The 21,103-nt window shown below is 47.8% G+C and overlaps 1 protein-coding gene across 1 annotated transcript in view; it reads left to right on the forward strand.

Moving 5' to 3' along the window:
• The window catches only part of LOC120018364 (serine/arginine repetitive matrix protein 2-like), a 62,092-nt gene that overhangs the window by 32,270 nt on the left and 8,719 nt on the right, over nt 1–21,103 (forward strand). Inside the window, exons 5-19 of the mRNA XM_038961525.1 lie at nt 7,725–7,791; nt 10,319–10,365; nt 12,108–12,258; nt 13,499–13,630; nt 13,836–14,018; nt 14,247–14,339; nt 14,418–14,504; nt 14,707–14,740; nt 14,879–14,956; nt 15,215–15,313; nt 15,911–15,943; nt 16,105–16,115; nt 16,326–16,580; nt 16,796–18,431; nt 18,728–19,880. Of these exons, the coding sequence (XP_038817453.1) occupies nt 7,725–7,791; nt 10,319–10,365; nt 12,108–12,258; nt 13,499–13,630; nt 13,836–14,018; nt 14,247–14,339; nt 14,418–14,504; nt 14,707–14,740; nt 14,879–14,956; nt 15,215–15,313; nt 15,911–15,943; nt 16,105–16,115; nt 16,326–16,580; nt 16,796–18,431; nt 18,728–19,880 (4,059 nt within the window). The remainder of the gene's footprint in view (nt 1–7,724; nt 7,792–10,318; nt 10,366–12,107; nt 12,259–13,498; nt 13,631–13,835; nt 14,019–14,246; nt 14,340–14,417; nt 14,505–14,706; nt 14,741–14,878; nt 14,957–15,214; nt 15,314–15,910; nt 15,944–16,104; nt 16,116–16,325; nt 16,581–16,795; nt 18,432–18,727; nt 19,881–21,103) is intronic.

Consider the following 21,103-nt stretch of genomic DNA (forward strand, 5'->3'; position numbering starts at 1 on the left):
GGGTTAGTGTGTGTTGTCTCTGTCTGCTTACATGTTAGACCTACTTCATCCTCACTGGTCACCACAGCTGTTAGACTGTATCAGCCCTGAACTGGGGTCGATGAGATGTGTCCTCATGCTTTTGTGTAGATCTTAGCATGTCACAGGTAGGCTACGTCTTTCATCTCAGTGCAATGTCTTAATGGTGATCAATGCTACCACCTGTCAACGAAAATTGAAACTTTTCCATTTCACTCGGCTCAATTTCACTCAGCTCTGGTCCGTGTAAAATCCTACAACTATGGTGGTGAAATCTCTCCTGCAGCTGCTTTTAAACCCTACCCTCCTTTCTCCTCTGTTTCTCCGCTTGTCTCTGTCCTCTCATTCCTCTGCTCCATGCTCTCTCTCTCTCTGTCTGTGTCGAGGCAGCTTGTGTACAGGCTGCAGCCTGGGTGGCAGGGATGTCTGTTTAATGTGCTGCAGACACAACGGCTGGCCCAGGCCCCAGGCCTCCACCAGACAGACAATGTGCAGACACAGAGGGACAGAGGGACAGAGGGACAGAGGGACAGAGGGACAGAGGGACAGAGGGAGTATAAGATACAGAGACAGAAAGAGTATAAAGAGACAGAGACAGAAAGAGTATAAAGAGACAGAGACAGAAAGAGTATAAAGAGACAGAGACAGAAAGAGTATAAAGAGACAGAGAGAGAGAGAGGGGAAGGGAGGGAGGGAGAGAGAGAGAGAGGGGAAGGGACGGAGAGAGAGAGAGAGGGGAAGGGACGGAGAGAGAGAGAGAGAGAGAGAGAGAGAGAGAGAGAGAGAGAGAGAGAGAGAGAGAGAGAGAGAGAGAGAGAGAGAGAGAGAGAGAGAGAGAGAGAGAGAGAGAGAGAGAGAGAGAGAGAGAGAGAGAGAGAGAGGCAGAGAGGCAGAGAGAACGCAGAGGCAGAGAGAGAGAGAGAACGCAGAGGCAGAGAGAGAGAGAGAACGCAGAGGCAGAGAGAGAGAGAGAACGCAGAGGCAGAGGCAGAGAGAGGCAGAGAGAGGCAGAGAGAGGCAGAGAGAGAGAGAGAGAGGCAGAGAGAGAGAGAGGCAGAGGCAGAGAGAGGCAGAGAGAGGCAGAGAGAGAGAGAGGCAGAGGCAGAGAGAGGCAGAGAGAGGCAGAGAGAGAGAGAGGCAGAGGCAGAGAGAGGCAGAGAGAGGCAGAGAGAGAGAGAGGCAGAGGCAGAGAGAGGCAGAGAGAGGCAGAGAGAGAGAGAGGCAGAGGCAGAGAGAGGCAGAGAGAGGCAGAGAGAGAGAGAGGCAGAGGCAGAGAGAGGCAGAGAGAGGCAGAGAGAGAGAGAGGCAGAGGCAGAGAGAGGCAGAGAGAGGCAGAGAGAGAGAGAGGCAGAGGCAGAGAGAGGCAGAGAGAGGCAGAGAGAGAGAGAGGCAGAGAGAGAGAGAGGCAGAGAGAGGCAGAGAGAGAGAGAGGCAGAGAGAGAGAGAGGCAGAGAGAGAGAGAGGCAGAGAGAGAGAGAGGCAGAGAGAGAGAGAGGCAGAGAGAGAGAGAGGCAGAGAGAGAGAGAGAACGCAGAGAGAGAGAACGCAGAGAGAGAGAACGCAGAGAGAGAGAGAGAGAGAGAGAACGCAGAGAGCAGAGAGAGAGAGAGAGAGAGAGCAGAGAGAGAACGCAGAGAGCAGAGAGAGAACGCAGAGAGCAGAGAGAGAGAACACAGAGAGCAGAGAGAGAGAACACAGAGAGCAGAGAGAGAGAACACAGAGAGCAGAGAGCAGAGAGAGAGAACACAGAGAGCAGAGAGAGAGAACACAGAGAGCAGAGAGCAGAGAGAGAGAACACAGAGAGCAGAGAGAGAAGACACAGAGAGAGAGAGAAGAGAGAAGACACAGAGAGAGAGAGAAGAGAGAAGACACAGAGAGAGAGAGAAGACACAGAGAGAGAGAGAAGACACAGAGAGAGAGAGAAGACACAGAGAGAGAGAGAAGACACAGAGAGAAGAGAGAGAGAGAAGACACAGAGAGAGAGAGAAGACACAGAGAAGACACAGAGAGAGAGAGAAGACACAGAGAAGACACAGAGAGAGAGAGAAGACACAGAGAAGACACAGAGAGAGAGAGAAGACACAGAGAAGACACAGAGAGAGAGAGAAGACACAGAGAAGACACAGAAAGAGAGAGAAGACACAGAGAGAGAGAGAAGACACAGAGAGAGAGAGAAGACACAGAGAGAAGAGAGAGAGAGAGAAGACAGAGAGAGAGAGAAGACACAGAGAAGACACAGAGAGAGAGAGAAGACACAGAGAAGACACAGAGAGAGAGAGAAGACACAGAGAGATAGAGAGAGAGAAAGATGCAGACAAAAAAAGACAATGAGAGAGACTTGGAATAAGGGGTAATATCCAGCGAGCCCAGTTATGGTCACAGCAGCTCTCAAAGTGAAGGTATACGTCTTAAGTCTCGGTTCACCAGATTTTGCATTCCACAACCACAGAGGAGGCTTGAGATTGATTATATGTGTGAGATTATGTTCCGTACACAGTGGCACGGCAGCATATCTGAGCTGCACTCCAGCTAGATGTTATCAGATTGCTGTTTACGCTGATAGTAGAGATCCATTTATATGTTTCCTGGAAACCGTTTACAGGAGAGTAAGGAGACAACCATTTGGCTCACTATAGTTGCTCAAGCAATTTCACTTTGTTTAACTGTAGCCTGATTTTCATACATTTCCCAGTTTCAGGAGTGATGTATTGGTACAGTATTTATGATTATTTGTCTAGAATAGTGAATGTGTCAATGAAAAACCTAAATGATTACTATGTCAGTAGTTCAGTCGAGTGATGGGAACGTTGAGGAGGGAGAAATGGCACGGATGAGTTTGGACCCGGCGGCTTCCAGCGAAGCCCTGGGAAGAGTACCGCTCAAATTCTTCATATTTCCTCAAAGCTCCTCGCCCTGCCCCCCTGCTGACACTCTTGTTTTCACACTTCAGTCTCAGGGCCCATGCCAAGTCGTCTCTTTTCATTACATACCCCCCCCCCCCACATGAGTAAGTACTCACACCCTTCTCCAACTCCAATATGCTTCCTGCCCCCGGTTCTCATGGGAAATGGCCTCACTGTTGCAGAAAGAAACAGAGCGAGAGAGAGTTCGGGATTTCTCCCGTCTGCTCCAGGCTCTGTGCAGTGTAACTCATTGCAGTACAGTAAAGTATGTACATCAGTGCCAGGGGTTTATCCCCATCGCTCGTTGCTGTGGGGCTAGCTAGGCCATAAATTACATTTGTTTGTAATGAACAGAATGAGAGCAGTCAGTTCCCTAACAGGCTCCCAGGGAGAGAAAAAAACCGAATTGTATGCTAACTCTCTTTTTTTCATCACTCAAAGTAGCACACTGTTCATCTCAGGAAGAAAAAAAAGGATTGACCTCATTTTTATCCTCTCCTTTCCCCAATAAGAAGAGAAAAAATCAACCTTTTTCCTCCCTTGTCCTTTTTCTTGTTCTGCCTTTTCTAAATCTCATCTCCTCATCGCTGTGGTATGCAGCCCCTGTATCCATACTGGTGTTGTTACGTCTACTTTCTTGGCCTGTTCTCCAGGCAGCATACGGATGTCGTTTGCCGTGGCCCGCCGCGGTGGACAAAGCCCGGTGTAGAGTTCTGGACCCTGCTGTGAGCAGACCGAACCGCAGCAAGAGACAGGGCACAGCCTGGTGAACAGTACAGCCAGGATAAACAGACAGACAGACAGACAGACATGCTCTGTACTATTCTAGTAGTTAGTCAAAGGCCAGTAGTGCGTTCAATCTTGTCCATCTTTATTAGATTCACGCTGAGTAGAAACAGTGGCTGAACAGGCCACTATGATAGTCAGATAAGTGCTAAATTGTCTAGTCTGTCACGGAAAAAGGATCCTGCATCACTGGCCTGGTACCTTATAGATTTATCTCTATGGATACGTGACAAATACGTGGAATCGTGACCTCTAACTTTTTCTAACCCAACTCTTAATGAGTGACCGAGAGACAGACACGGAGACAGAGAGATTAGTCAGGTCTGAGCTTATCAAGATGACTTAACCGTCTCTTGCTTAGAATCCCTGCCCATCCTCTCTTTCGTCTCTCTGTTCCAAATCCCTCATTTGGAAAGTTTGCCAGATACGTTGAATCCTCTGTAGTCTAATACAGCGCTTATGAGAAACACAGAAACAAAGAAACAGAGAGACAGAGAGAGATAGAGACTTTACTACTGCACATGAAGATGTTTAATTGCATTGTTTGAGTGCCATGATTTATCTCTTGTATCTGTCTAAGGCCTGGTGCAAAGCCAGCCACGGCTCACACGCAAAGTACATTTCAACTAGAAACGTAGACGTTTCAAAATGAACACATTTTTTGTTGCGTGCAGCCCCTGTACAGTATAATGACAATGAGAGGTAGAGGATCTGATAGAATAGCCTAATAAGAAACACATGTTCTGTATAATATCACGAGTTTCAAAGCTGGCTATGGACAGCGTATAATGATAGTGCATGACATTACAGTATAAACAGATCAATTACCTCCAGTGGCTGTAGATAATGGTTTTATAACCCGTTTGGTGTACCACCACTATTTCTTATACTGTTGGTATTTAAGTTGTGCCATAGAGTTGAAGTCAATTGGAATGTGGACGTGTGGCACCATAGAAATATAGAAGTATAATTATTGCAATGGTCTGAGGGGCTTTTCCCCATTCTAGAAATTATATTTCTATGTGTGACTATGTATGTCTGATTCATTCAACTTCTCATGGAGTAGACGCATTGCTTGTGGAACGTACAGTAGGGGGGCTGGGCTCCTGGGGCCCATCGCTCATATCCCGGTGGCGGCCTGTGTGTGGTGACATTTAGTCAAGCCTGGTTAGTTCCTCCACTACGTGTTATTTAGGTCTCACTGTGACCCCTGCATGCATGGCTCGGGTCACGGCTCCTATGAAGTCCCACACGAGAGACATAACCCCTTACCCTCTCACTCTTGTCCAGTCAGAGTCGTTCTGAGTGCTAAGCCCCCTCACCTGTTCACAGTCATCCCTGTGACCCGGTGGTCTGCCTGGGAGGGAATCTTCCCTCTTACCCTGGTTGGCTGGGATCCAGGAAGGGCCAGTCCCCCAAACCGTGCTGTCTGTTTTTATCTGCCGTGGCTCGTGTGGGAGTGGCTGGTGTTGCTGAGGATGCGGGTGTCACATGAAAGAAGTTCTCACTTTGAGAGAGGCGGTGAAGTCGACATGTGAAGATACTCAGGGAATGGATTGGGAACATAAAGCCAGCAAAGTTCAAGTGCATATAAACATTCTGATTTAGGGATGTAGATAGGTCTCTGTTGTTTTTGTCTGGCACTTACTGTGTAGTTGCTAAAGAGGAAACAGATCTGCAAGTGCTTTAATCTAATGCAGAGATCGCACTCCGTGAGAGAGGGATGCTTATTAAAGGAGAAAGGAGGGAAGTGAGGCGTACAGGAGGAAAAGAGAAGGGGGAACTGGCTGTATGGGAGGTAAATAAACTAGGGCTCCCCACAAGCACAATGAAAAGAGAGGTTCAGAAGTGCGTCAATGGAAAGAATGAAACAAAGGGAGGGAGCGTGTGAGTTCATTGATGCAGTGCGCCTCGCAGGTGACCCCCCCCCCCCCCCTGTTTGACTGTAATGCTTTGTGAAATATATGACTGTAGAAGGATCATCTAGAGGAGGCTCCTCTTTCCTCTAACAGTTCACCCTCTATCTAGAGGAGGAGCAAATGCACATACGTTAATAACCAGATTGTCATGTGTCATCTAGCACAGGGAAGAACAATACACAAATAGTGAGGAAATAAAATCAGTAGGCTTGATTTAAAACTCTAGTTTTTCTCTGACTTCAAATATGGAGCATCTCTGTTAAAAGTCTATGGATGGAGTGTTTTAGTAACGAAAAGCTGAGAAAGCAATTAGTAGGTTTGTTACAAGCATAACTCAAGTCCAAGGCCCTGACAGCCAAATACTTTCCAGGGCTTTTGTCTTAAAGTACCAGGCCCTGCTAGTAAGTGCCAAGCCTTAATTAAATCCAATGTTTGCAAACATGCTACAGCACTGCAGATGTAGTCTTGTTGAGAGCCCTTTGCTCTTGCAGATGGAGGAAATGTCTCCGTGGTGGAATGTTCTTTGTTCCCTCTTTCTCTTTGTCTTTGTCTGTCAACAACAGGATTCAGACATCAGTCAAGGCCAGTGGCACGCAGAGACACCCTGCTCTGTGGCCATTTGATAAAAACCACCCGTAATTCCCCCTTGCTTCCCGCAAAACCCTAATGACGCCCTCTTACCGCGGAGGGAAGCCGCGAAACAAGCCTCGTCTCCGAGGGAGGAGAGAGTGACACGAAAGAATGGAGGGCTGCGGTTTCGCTCCAAACGTTTCCCCACATCCATTTGAAGGCGAACTCCGGGTGTTTACAGAGCACCTCTCTATTTTCCTTTGGAAGAGGGGGGATCCCGGGAGACTGACCAGTCCGGCAGCCCTGGGCCTCTCAGAGATGCGGAGAAGTTGGGCTTCGCTAATGAACTGAGTGCAGATGGGCTGCTCATCACGTCGTGTAACCTCAGATATGGGCTGATGGGGCTGCGGTGAATGACACCTTCAGTTTCAGCTCACTGTCCAGGAATGTGAGGCTAGTTGTCTCTGTCGAGATGTCCCAGTAAACCACCAGAGACTGACATTACAGCCATTAGCCACATCAACCTCCATCTTCTCCTAATCGGAGCCGCAATTCAAAACGCATCGCTGTCCCTCAACCCTCCCCTCCTCACTACTATTCCTTACCTTTTCCACCATCTCCAGCCAAGACAATTCTGCACTGATAGTTTTGATTCATTCAGATACTGAAAGGAGAGACCTGCCGCTCTCTCCCCCAAATGACATCCATGAAGTAGGATGTTAATCAAAAGTTACAGGCTCCTGGAGAGAGCTTGCATATGTGTTTCATAAGAATTCTGTCCATGGTGATGACGGGGCTAGGGTGAGCTCGTGGCACGGGACCACAGGTGAAATGGGTGCACGCGGTTATTTGACCCTTGAAGTAAACACTCGCCCCCTGTCCCCTGTTAAAAGTAGTCTGATCCATGTCTGTGTTTGTAAGGTGTTGGGGAGGCGGGGGGGGGGGGGGGGGGGGGGCTGTAGTGGGACAGCTGGAAGGGGGTTCTGGTTGGGGTTGGCTGATGTGGGGCTCGATGTGTCTCATCTGCATGCATTTAGGAGATAGTTTGGAAGGATCGGAAGGGGAGACATAAATGAATCCTTTGTGGTAATGGAGTTGGGATTTGGGATCCGTCCCTGCCAGGACCGTCTTCGACACCAGCTCCAAGGGCCTCGGTGGAGACGGAATAACAGTCTCCAAACAAAGTTCTCATGAACTCTCCTAGACCTCGACAAACTCACATGCACTCATAAGCACTGCACCGTGTCTACCAAGCAATGTCTGTGCTGTCCATTTTATATAGCAGTGTATGTGCTCATCATTATGTGTTATGAGTAGTTGTTACATGGATGTTACAGTATTTGACAGGGATATGTTTTATCATGACTGAGAGCTGTTGTACTGATTTGTAGAGCATGAGTCCCAGGGATGTAGACGAGTTAACAGGGATGTTTCCATGACTTCTGTGTGTTGCAGTGATACGTTTACATTGCTGTACTGGTGTTCTCATGGCCCATAACTGACCTCTGTCTGTCTGTCTCTCCCACAGTGAGCTTCTGGAGGACCTGGAGAGGAGTCCTCATGCGGCTGCCATCGCCGAGTGCTTCATTGAGAGGGTGAGTCACCACATTGTCGTGATAAAGCACAAACAACCAGTACATTCACATTACACATTTTCTTGTGGGTGTTCCGATGTTCTAAACCAGTGTTTCCTGATTGGTTGGTCACAGTCAGCCCCTCTTGGGTCATTGCTTAAGACTGGCTTGCTGTGTAGGCTAATAAAGGCTATGACAATATGGTGCTTGTATACAGTAGCTATTTTGTTCTCTGGATGCAGAGCGCTGTTAAAATGTCAAGCGAGCAGATCGTGTGAAACAAACTTTTGTTTCGGGCCAAGTAGAGAACCACAGCTGTTTGAAGTGGGCCACTGACATTGGGTAGTGTGTCAGAGGAAATGTTTGTACTTGGGCTATGTGAGTGTGCGTAGGCCCGTGACCAGAGAGGTATGGTGATTTGGTCTGGTTCTGAAGCGGTGGTGGCGCTGACCCTTTAACCCATGTGCTCACTACAGTTGAGTGGGTCTGCACACCCGCATGGTGCCGTACTGTAGTCGCCTGAGTAATGACACAGAACCACCACTGATAAAACAGGAACAGTGAAGGGTCCAATCGACCAGGGAAACAGGCTCTCCTTTGTGTCGGCTGGGAAAATGGCCAGCGTCTATGTCCCTGACTCCCGGGGTATGCCTCCATATGTGGGGCTGCAGACGGACACGCCTGGCCCTGCCAAAGCTGGAAAAAGACCCAAGAACCAGAATCCCATTTACGGTCCAGGATCCAAGGGTGCCTATTCTTAGTCCCGTCTCCAGCCTATACTTTCCAGACCCTCTTATCCAGCAGGTCGCTATAGTTCTCTGCTATTGAATGGGCTACTGTTGTGGCCAATTATAGATGGCTGGGGAAAAAAAGAGTACATTCGATTAAGCCATTACCGGCAAGGTTATTCTGGGTTTTGCGATGCTGCTCTGAGCTAGACTAACCTCTCTAAACACGGTGAGGACAACGGCCCCTCGCTACTGCAGACTACGTGGAGGTGGCGATATAGGAAATAATCAGGGCCAGTGTGGAACGTGGGAAACGCAGTTCAAACGTGACCGTTTCTGCTTGGAATGAGGCCGTACGTGCTCTTAGGTTAGGTGTAGTCAGACACTGGGTCTGTATGGAGTCAGCTGTAGCCTGTAACAATTCACCATCTGCTAAGCTATGAATCTCCAACCCTAGACCTGCTGGCTATATGTACGACTGAGTGGTAAAGACAAGTATACATACATACATACACAAGTGTTTGGAACATAATATTCAGTTGACCTCACAGAACCATTATCTAAACCTGTAGCAGCCATTTTGGACTGTTTATGAGTTGTGTGTATGTTGTCTGTCAAGGGTTATTTTTTTTACTCGTTTTGTACACTAGAGGGGTCATGGGTCACTGGTCGCATGTGTATATAGGTAGCACAGGTGACCAGGAAGGGTTAGAATAGGTGACCAGGATGGGATAGAACAGGTGACCAGGATGGGTTAAAATAGGTGCCCAGGATGGGTTAGCACAGGTGACCAGGATGGGTTAGCACAGGTGACCAGGATGGGTTAGCACAGGTGACCAGGAAGGGTTAGCACAGGTGACCAGGAAGGGTTAGAACAGGTGACCAGGATGGGTTAGCACAGGTGACCAGGATGGGTTAGCACAGGTGACCAGGATGGGTTAGCACAGGTGACCAGGATGGGTTAGCACAGGTGACCAGGAAGGGTTAGCACAGGTGACCAGGAAGGGTTAGAACAGGTGACCAGGATGGGTTAGCACAGGTGACCAGGATGGGTTAGCACAGGTGACCAGGATGGGTTAGCACAGGTGACCAGGATGGGTTAGCACAGGTGACCAGGAAGGGTTAGAACAGGTGACCAGGATGGGTTAGCACAGGTGACCAGGAAGGGTTAGCACAGGTGACCAGGAAGGGTTAGCACAGGTGACCAGGAAGGGTTAGCACAGGTGACCAGGATTGGATAACAAGGTGACCATGAAGGGTTAGCACAGGTGACCGGGCAGGGTTAGCACAGGTGACCGGGCAGGGTTAGCACAGGTGAGAGGAGAGGGCATACAGTTCTTATCGTATCACATATACACCTTATAGAATGCCTCTCTGCACCTTTCGTACAGGAATATGTGTTTCAGAGCTATTTATATTTATAGACACAATAAATGGGAACTTCACCCCAAAAGAGTAACGTTTTGTAAAGCTGATTTGTGGATGTGGACAGCTCTCTCCTGTGCCAGTGGCAGTCATAGGGAATCGCCACTACAAAGCCTACTTAAATGTAAAATGCAATTAGGTTTCTTTAACTTTCTTAAATGAGCTGTTGAGATGGGATGTTTCTTGGATGAGAATACATAAGTCGGGGAATGGGGTTTTGTAAGGAGATAAAAACAAAGTGTTTATTTCTGAGTGAGACCTGGAGAATGATCCTCATGTGAGGAGAGCTGTCACATAATCCTAGGGGGGTTTGTAGCAGAGTGAACATGGAGACCAAAGCTCCGTGTCTCTGGTCTTTCTCACACATCGGTTTATTTTCTCTCCCTCTTGTTTAGAGCGAAGCCTTCGACATATATACCCTCTACTGTATGAACTACCCCAAGTAAGTCACACGCACACACACACGCACGCACGCACGCACACACACACACACACACACACACACACACACACACACACACACACACACACACACACACACACACACACACACACACACACACACACACACACACACACACACACACACACACACACACACACACACCACTGTACTGGTGTGCACTGTCATTTGACCTAGATCATTGAATGATAGCTATTGTGAAGGGACCTGGGGTGAGAATGTAATGAGTTCAACACAGTGGACAAGTGAAGTTGAAAATACACATTTGAAATTGTTACAGTGGTATAAATGTACAATTGTATATGATGGTGGGGGGAAAGAGTACAGTTGTAATCCCCATCCTTTATAGAGAGACATGAGTGGAAGGAAGATTATTGCTGATGGTCATTAAGTACGTTTACATGCACACAAAAGATGGATATTAAACTGACTATGGCAGAAGGCTGAGTGTAACATTACTCATGTAAACACCTTACTCTGCTTATCTTAATCGGCGTAAAGGTCAAAATCGAAGTAAGCATACAGTACGCCGATTAAAACACCCGTTTTTCTGAGCAATCTTTCGAATTATTAGGACATAAACAGCTTAATCGGCGTTCCAGCTGTGTATTTGATCTGCATATGTGCCAGCACCGGGAAGCGCAAGCCTCCCTCTTAAGTGAGTTCGGAAAAACTGAAAGTAAGCATCTTGTAAATAGTTTTCACATACAAATTGTACAAACTCAGAATCAAAAAGTCTTCGCAAAAATAACACGGTCACTGTGGTGGAACGTTTGTTGTGACTGTCGATTTTTCTGCATTTATCAAATTTACCATCAGGTGACCTGATTTCAGATGTGTCCATGTAAACAGGATTATTAGGGAAATCATTCTACTTGCAAAGCATGTAAACGTTTTAAACAAACTATTAGGTTAACCTGACTATCTACAATAATCACATTATTGTGTGCATGTAACCGTACTCAGCGTCTTGAATAGATCTATTTGAACTACTCAGTGGTCGGAATGACAAGTGAAACCATCACCTTAAGTTCATCTAATGAAAAACTATAGTGACTGATTTAATGATCGCGGTTCGATTCGGTCACTGGTCAAACAGGCTAACTCACAGTGTATTGTGCGTGTAAAACACAAACCCATCACAAGCATTTTAGAGGCGGCATCTTTCACGGCCCATCAATTCTAATCCCAAGGGCCACTACTATTTGACTGGCAGATGTTTGAATAGGACTGGATCGCTGCCCATCACCATGACGATGCGGTGTTCCACATGCTCCGCGTAAACAGCCTTTCGTGCGTCTGTCACAGAGAATAGAAACAGAATTATATTTGTTATGAGACATTGATGGTGCCCTGACCATGTACGTGAGCTGCAGTATGTGCATTCATCCAGTGATGTCTTAAAAAGACCAGTTCATAGCTCATACCGAGATATGCTGTTAACAGATATCAGAGCTTTTGCCTGAGAAAGACATCCCAGTCGGACAGCAAGGGGACTGCAGCAGAATGTTTTACTATATGTAAATAGTTGCGTTCAGACAAAAAGAGGCCCCTCTGAAGAGGGGACCGAAGGCATATGTTGAACACATTACTGTACGCTTCACCATGAGATTAAGTGCTGTCTGGCATAGCAATGAGCCAACTGATGAGTCTTACTGTGAACCCCCCCCTCTTCCACCAACAACCTACACCACCCCTCTTCTTTGGATCTCTTTCCCCAGCTCGGTGGCTGTTCTGAGGGACTGCATGAAGAACAAGAGCCTGGTGGGCTTCTTCCAGGAGAGGCAGACCACCCTGTGCCACTCCCTGCCCCTGGAGACCTACCTTCTGAAGCCAGTGCAGAGGATCCTCAAGTACCACCTCCTGTTGCAGGTCAGTATAGGTCATGGCCTGGGTCAGAGAGACAATACAATGATACTGATCCAATAAAATCAATGTCAAACTTATTCAGAGAATACGACTATATGTATAAACCCTTTATTTTACACAGAGGAATGGTACAGGGCCTGTTGTAGACTGAGTTTCCCTTCAATGCAAAGCATTCTGTTTCTTACTCTGTACTCCTTGCCTTTATTAGTGAGTGATACTCAGCAGACCAGCGGTGCAGCTAGCGAGTAAATGAAGCATGGAGAAGCTGTGAAATGAAACAAGGACCCTATCATTAAACGAAAGCCCCCCAAGTCACGCAGACTCTCAACTCATGGCATTTAACTAGCTGTATTTGGACACTGATCAACTACCTAGGCTTCTCTCTCCAAGCCCACCTCTGTGGTGGTTATTCTCAAGTATGTATAGCTGCAGCCCAATATGGCAAGTGGGTGTGTCGAAAGGAGTGGGTTTATGGAAAGTGAATCAGCTCATTTCAAAGTCGCTAAACCAGTGCAAATGAGGGAGTTCTATTAACCTGAGCCATGGTACGCTGGTCTATGGCCCCATTGCCCTGTGATGTGAACAATAATCTGTGCCGCTCTGTCATGTTGTCAACAAGGCAGCATGGTGCATCATCCAGAAACATCTCTTTTCCATCAAATATATATTGGAATTGATCCCCTCATTGGCTAATGCACCGGTGTTGTATGGAGCTGCTTGACGACCTGAGGTGCTTCCCACTGGGGGGTGTCTTATCACAGTGTCACAGGCGGTAGATAACGTAGCAATTTTTCCCACAACCATCTCGATGTCACTTTGATACACACAGTCGGCAACAACACTGGGACACAGTGTCCTTCGCTCTCGCTTGCCAAGCACTACTGTCCCGCAACGTTGTGGGAAGTAGATACCTAGTAGCCAATATTAGGGTGACAGTCACAGTAAGAACACACGTACAACGCATACAAGCAACAATACACCCATCATCAGTACTTTTAATAAAAGAATGTCAGGTTTATAACTGAAAATGCACAATCATTTGTGTAAACTAAACACTGAAATACAACTCAGACTCATCCTCTGACTTCAAAACAGAAGTTCCAACTCTCGCAGTACGGTAGTTGCCTGGTTTCGACACACCCACTCGTTCGTTCTCTGGTCGCCGTATTGGGCTGCAGCTACCCCTTTCTCGTTATACCGAACCTAATAGAAGCCTAACCTCACTATCACCCCCGTGTGGCAGGAGCTGGCCAAACACTTTGATAAAAGTGACCCTGGCTACGAGATGGTGGAGGATGCCATCATCACCATGACAGCCGTGGCCTGGTACATCAACGACATGAAGAGGAAGCAGGAGCACGCCGTCAGGCTGCAGGTACGGACCACCAGTCAGGCTCTGAGGAAACTACTGTATGTGTTATCTAGGACTCTGAACTGGCTGCAGAGGTCAGAGGTTAAAAGTCAAAAGAGGTTAGAGGTCACGGAGGTCTTTGTACGTCAGTCTCCACTACATCTGTTTTTGAAGGTTAGAGGTCAATCTTTGGTCAACACAAACACTGCTTTTCTTTTGGCTCTGGCAGGAGATTGAGAGCTTGTTGACCAACTGGACAGGTCCAGACCTGAATGGCTTTGGGGAGCTGGTGTTGGAGGGCTCCTTCAGGGTCCAACGGGTCAAGAAGGAGAGGGCATTCTTCCTCTTCGACAAGATGCTGCTTATTGCTAAAAAGAGGCTGGAGCTTTTCATCTACAGCACCCATATATTTGTGAGTGACGTGTGAACAGCGGAATGAATCGATCAGATGATTTTGTTTCTGTAAATGCTATGGGCATGTATTTTTAGAGATGACGCCTACACCAATCAAAAAAGTGAAATGTTTTCGTTTGTTGCTTGATTCTTTATCGTGTACTGATACCCTTATTTCCCCCCCACTGCCTTTCCTCTCATATTTCACTCTCCTTTCCCTCATCTCTCCACCCTTCTCTCCATTCAGTGCTGTAATCTACTTCTGGTAGAAACCATGAAGGACCCCCTGTGTTTTAAGGTGTCCGATCAGACCATCCCCAAACAGCAGCACATTGTACAGGTATGAGTAAACCAAAGAACAGGACATTGTATTGTGTCAGACCAGTGTACCTAAACTACCTTCCTACCCATATTACAGACCAAGAACCAGGAGGAGAAACGCCTTTGGCTGCACTACCTCAAGAAACTGATAGTGGAGAACCATCTTGCCTCTCTACCCCAGAAGGTGAGACATTACGGTCAATGCTGCCGATATGAATGGCAATACTTTTCAGCCAAATATATCACTGAAGGCTGTGGCTATACTGAAACTGAGAATATTGTATTCACTCTGTTAGGTTGTGCTGCCACCTCATGGCTATTTAAAGTTAATGCAAACACTGTCGCAAGTCGAACAATCATTGAAATACCATACATGTATTTTTCAGGCAAGGCAGGTACTCGGTGACAACTTCTGTCAATGTGAGTTTCATGTCATTTCAAACCATCATACTTTCACACACCTACACTTTTCACTTTCAATTTACACTGTATTTGACACCAATCGTGCACAATTTACGATCATGCACAACTCAGTAACTTGCCATTTCTATTTCACAGCTCCTCAGTTTGATCAGGATCATTTAAAAAAGTCATCTCCAAGATGCAATGAATACCATCGAGGAAGACGCCAATCAGGTCAGGACAAGCCATTCTTACCTGTAATGCACCTAGTATCTCATTTGTGTGTGAACCACTTTTATTTTCTGTTGGATATCTTTACTGGTTTTAAGCATGTTCAAACCCCAAAGTCGGATGAGTGTGATGGCTTCTTTTTTGTCATAAATCTAGCAAATAACAAAGGCCTTTTGCCATATGCCTGTCTGGTCTGTGTTTGCTGAGTAAACTATGTGTGTGTGTGTGTGTGTGTGTGTGTGTGTGTGTGTGTGTGTCCAGAGCCCCCAGAGTTCATCTACACCCCAGAGAAGGCCAAGAAGAGCCTTCCCCTGCTTCTGGAGGGGAACCTGTCCTACCACCGCGGCAGGAGGCAGTCTGGTGAGACTTCTTAGAGTAGGAGTGCTGATTTAGCCTCAGTTTAGCCTTTTAGATCATAATGAATAAGATTATATGGACAGATCCTAGATCAGCATTCCTACTCAGGAGGCAGTCTGGTGAGACTTCATGTCTATAGAACAGGGTCCACATTCATAAAGAGTCTCAAAGCAGAAGTGCTGATGAACTATCAGTTTTGCCTTTTAGATCTTTTTTTTATATATTTATTTTTACATTTAACCTTTATTTAAGTCAGTTAAGAACAAATTATACCAGGGAACAGTGGGTTAACTGCCTCGTACTAGGGCAGAACGACATATTTTTACCTTGTCAGCTCAGGGATTCAATCCAGCAACCTTTCGGTTACTGGCCCAACGCTCTAACCACTAGGCTACCTGCCGCCCCAGTACTGAATTATTAATAAGATGACATGGACAAGGAGCACCTGATCCTGAGACGCTTTATGAACAAGGGCCCAGAGAGGAATCACCTACGGCACATTACTTGGACTAAACGTACAGTTAGCTAGGAAATTTAAATGCATAAATGTAATAATTGGAAATGACTAATTCTTGGATGCTTATGGGTGTTTCTTTCCAGCTCCAACTAAAGACTTCGAAACAGCATTTCATGGTGAGAGTGGTGAGAATGCTTCATAAAGGATTTTTGTTTATCTTGTTTCCTGGTAGTGCCTCAGTCAGTCAGGGCTGAAAGATTTGGTATGTTTTTAATGGAAAGTCAACACGCACTTGTTTGTTTCCCACAAACCATTCCTATCTTCTCATGGAATCCAGTCTCTTCAAAGGTAAGCTTGATTCAGACTTGTTCCACACTTAACCACCCACACAACTGTCGTACACATAAATCAATCATCAAATGATATCTCTTTGGAAATAATTACTTGGCAAGAATTACTATAAGCAATGCCTTGTTGGCGTTAGAAATGCTACTGAATAACAACCTCCGTTCCTGACATTCTCCGTCTCCGTGTTTATGCGCATGTCCATCTCCATAGGCTGGCAGCGAGGGGGAGCTGTGTCATGGGGCAGATAGCCTGGGATCCTCAGGCAGCACCAACACCCTGGCCTCCTCTGTGATGGAGGTGGAGGCTGAGGCAGAGCGGCCGGACCCCTGCCTGGGCCTGGATGATGAGGATCTATCCCCCCTGAGCCTCCCGCCCACCCTCTCCATCACTGAGGAGATCATGCAGTTCATTAACCAGAGCCGCGTGCGAGAGGGAATGGCCGAACTCAAGCATGACATAGTATGGGTGGGCTATATTGTCTTTCACAATTCACACATTGTTAAACAGTTGCCATGGATTTGAAGCAACCTGTGCCACTTGTCTAGTCACTAGACATTAGTGTCTAGTTTTATGAGCTATCAATTCCTTCCTGAGTTAGTGCTGCATTACTCTACCGTGTACGTATTGTAGGAGCTGCAGGGATGACTGACTCTTTTGTTTTTGTTTCTGTCTTTCCACAGGATTCACCCCTGGATGAGTCTCTGGAGGACCAAACAACTGAGCCACCTCCATGTCCAGTTGCTCAGCAAGGAAATTACCAGCCGCTTGCTTCCCCTACAGAGGAGACTTACGAGTCGCAAGACCCCCATCCTAATAGTCCAGAGGAGATAACAGTGCAACTGGAGGAGAGCAGAACCAAAATGGAAGACCAAACTCTTCCACCCCGTCTGTCCAGTGAGTCCTCAGAGGAGGGAGGTTGTGAAGGTGGAGAGTCAACACCTTTGCCATCTGATGTCAAAGAGGAGATGCCTCAGGAGGAGAGCACATCAGCCAAAGAAACCGAGACAGTTGAGGAAAGAACTGCATCAGAGGTGGAGGACGAGCAAACGATCAAAACCACGACACCTCTCTCTCCTGTAAGCCTCCCTGACAAAAGCGAGAGGGAGAAAGAACTCTGCTTTGACCTCCCCAACAAGGACAAACCCTCAGAAGCTCCTATCTCTCCTCTCTCCGTCCCAGAGGACACTGTACAGAGCCCTCTGGCGCCCAAGAAAGAGACCCAGCTCACCAAGTCCGACAGGCAGATCATCGAGAAGATCCGCAGCTACTACGAGGCGGCTGAGGCCGAGGCAGGAGAAGCAGGAGAAGGTGACAGCAGCCCCACCCCCAGGAGAAACAGCTTCTCTCTCATCATCCCCACCGGCCTGGTCAAAGACTCTGTGTCCCGCTTTGCTGTCTTTGGCCACCAGGACAGCCTGTGTGACTCGGAGAGCGGGCGCTCCGATGGGGGGGCAGAACCAGAGCCTGAGTTAGAGCTGCCTGACCAGGGAGAGGGAGCCCTCAGCCCAGACTGTTCCTCCACTTCTGCTGCTGGTTCCCAGGAAGATCATAGCCAGGCACCAGGTCAGGGTGAGCCTGCTGTGGAGGATTGTAGCAGGTTTGAGCCAGGGAGCGAGCTCCTCCCTTACAAAGAGTTGATGAAGGAGTGGAAAGAGAAGGAGAAAGTAGGAGCCGCTGTTAGTACAGAGAAGGAAATCACACTTAACCTGTTAACAGACATAAACAAAGAGCCCTCATGCAGTGATGAAGCAGTCAAAGTGATCACAGAAGACCAGCAAGTAATCAACGGCCATGGACCAAGTCCAAGTGATCTGGACGCAGAACCTAAAGAGGCCCAGAAAGACTCCACTGTCCCTCCACTTACAAGCCTCCACGACAGTAAGACCGCCCCAGTGTCCCAGGCTGGGTTGGGCAGAATCAGAGACAGGAGCTCCCTCACTGGGAACCTAGAGGGCCTACCCAGCCAGATCAAGGTGGGCCGCTGGTCCCGCCACTGTAAGATGGTGTCCTCCAGCCAGACCCTGTACGAGGGGGCAACGGTCGCAGACGTGGCAGGCATAGGCCTGTTCGAGGCCAGCCCCGGTGATCCATGTCTGGTGGAGAACTCGGAGAGGATCCTCAGTAAGGTTCAAATGCTGGCTCGTATGTACAGCGCCAAGGCCAGCATCATGAAGCTGCCACTTCACCACAAGAGGGGGTGTGTGGGTCGTGCACCGTGGACCGGCACCAACAGGCACAGTGTCCCTCAGGCCCAGCCGCCACAGCAGCATCATGGGAAGAAGATTACAGTAAAGAGAGCTCAGAGCCATTCCACTGGTCAGTACCTTTAACATCCTTTAGGAATGGCTATGATTTGATTTAATAGTGTAGTAGTGATGAAATCTGAAGACTTGTTGCTGTCTTATTGTTTCATTTTCACTCACTTTGTTTTAGTGAACACTATTAATAATGGATTAACACTTATAAACTGTGATTTACCATGTTTGATAGTGAAAGTAAAGCCTTCATATAGTTAGTTAGGAAACACTACGAATAAAACATGACATGTAAAGCCTCCATATTGTGTATCAGTGAATGACAGTGTTTGGGATGTTTTTTTGTGGGTTTTACAGGTTGCCAGGAGATGACTTCAGTTTCCTCAGAACCCCAGCTCTTTGGCCACGTCCTTGTCAGTGAACAGCTGTCCCCCACCTACCGCCAGCAGGAGAATAGCTACGTCCTGGCCGGACCCAGGGACAGTGTTTCCAACCTGGGATCCACGTCCATTACCTCTCCACCCTCCTCCCCTCTGACCACCCCACCAAAAACCCCTCAGGTTGGGCCTGAGGAGGTAGTGACGACTGCTGTGGAGGGGAAGCTTATGGAGAACCAGTCTGAGGAAGTAATCACAGAAGCTGAGATGCAGAGGCCTCACTCCAAGAAGGGCTTCCCAGTCCAGGAAGGCCCCATCCAAGGGGTAAGGATTGAGGTTCCAGCTGATGGTCATCCAGGGACCCCAGAGATGTCTGTGAATCTCAGCAGGACTCAGGCAGAGCAGAAAGGACATCATCTGTACTCCATCAGGGAAGATCCTTCTCTGGGGACAGCAACCTCTTTAGCAGGCCCATGTGGGATCAAGGACAGGTCTCCAGGGGTTGGAGCTGCAGAGGAACTGCTGAAGACCATTCAACAGCAGGCTCCAACTGAACCAGAGACGAGCCAGGTGGTGAAGCCAGACGAAGACAATTTAAACACCAAGATAATGTCGCCTTATGTGGCCAGTGGGGCTGAGAGGGGGAGTTCACCCCAGATGGCCCCTGGTCATCAAAATAAAGCTGAATCCACCAAAGAGAAACCACGAGATGCCACTCTAGATGATCGGGATGTTTCACCTGCATCGCCAAAGATTTCCCCTCACAGCTCCGACACATCTCCCACACAACAGAGGTCCATCTCTGGACTAACTGAGGGGTCAAACCCCTTAGTGTGGCATCCCACTCAGTCACCTATGACTGAACCCATACAAGCAACACATACATCTGGTCAGAGAGTCAAGGAGAGTCAAGTCCCAGAGGATTCCAAAGAAAAAGGGGGCATGGTTCCCCATCCGTGGTCATCGCTCCAAAGCCCGACGCCTATACCTCCGCCAGGGGTGCAGTCCTCTGACTGTCTGCCTAAGTTCACCAGCCAAAGACCACCCAACCTGCACCTGCCCACTAGCATGGGTAGAAGGAGCCTTCCTATCAATTGGAATGGATCAAACAACGCCACACTCCCCAGCCAAAGGTACAGTATTTAATAGGCCTAATAGTACAGTAGTAACACAATTTCACCGGTCCATTGCTTAATTCTTCCACGAAGAGTTCTTGTAGATAATAAGCAGAATCTACCACACACCCAAAACCGATTTGTGAAGGTGCTGGAGGCAAAAGGCAAAACTGGAGAAACATTAAAGAAATTTGCATCTGACTGGAAGAGTGCAGAGACTTTTTCCTGTTTCTCGACTAAGAGTTCTTAAAGAAATACCATGAATAAGATAAGATAAGTACATTGTTATTGTAACGGCTGTCGAAGTCGTTCTCCTCCTCAGACGAGGAGGAGCATGGATCGGACCAACACGCAGCGAGGTATGTAGACATAATGAATTTAATTATAATAACGAATACGAAAATACAAGACAAACTACAAAACAACAAACGACGTCAACAGACCTGAACATGCGAACTAACATAAAACGAAGAACGCACGAACAGACTAAACAAAACGAAACAGTACCGTGTGGTGCACAAACACAGACACAGCAACAATCACCCACAAACAAACAGTGAGAACAGCCTACCTTAATATGGTTCTCAATCAGAGGAAACGTCAAACACCTGCCTCTAATTGAGAACCACATCAGGCAACACATTAACCCAACATAGAAACACATAACATAGACTACCCACCCCAACTCACGCCCTGACCAACTAAACACATACAAAAACAACAGAAACAGGTCAGGAACGTGACAGAACCCCCCCCTCAAGGTGCGAACTCCGGGCGCACCCCTAAAACTCAAGGGGAGGGTCTGGGTGGGCATCTGTCCGCGGTGGCGGCTCCGGCGCAGGACGAGGACACCACTCCACCATTGTCTTTGTCCCCCTCCTTAGCGTCCCTTGAGTGGCGACCCTCGCCCCCGACCATGGTCTAGGAACCTTCACCAAGGCCCCTCCTAAATATAGACAACTCAGGACAGAGAGGTAGCTCAGGATAGAGAAGTAACCCAGGACAGAGAGGTAGCTCAGGACAGAGAGGTAGCTCAGGACAGAGGGGTAGCTCAGGACAGAGGGGTAGCTCAGGACAGAGGGGTAGCTCAGGACAGAGGGGTAGCTCAGGACAGAGGGGTAGCTCAGGACAGAGGGGTAGCTCAGGACAGAGGGGTAGCTCAGGACAGAGGGGTAGCTCAGGACAGAGGGGTAGCTCAGGGCAGAGGGGTAGCTCAGGACAGAGGGGTAGCTCAGGACAGA

Source organism: Salvelinus namaycush, chromosome 23 (genome assembly GCF_016432855.1).
Source record: "Salvelinus namaycush isolate Seneca chromosome 23, SaNama_1.0, whole genome shotgun sequence".
In the NCBI taxonomy this organism is placed as follows: domain Eukaryota; kingdom Metazoa; phylum Chordata; class Actinopteri; order Salmoniformes; family Salmonidae; genus Salvelinus; species Salvelinus namaycush.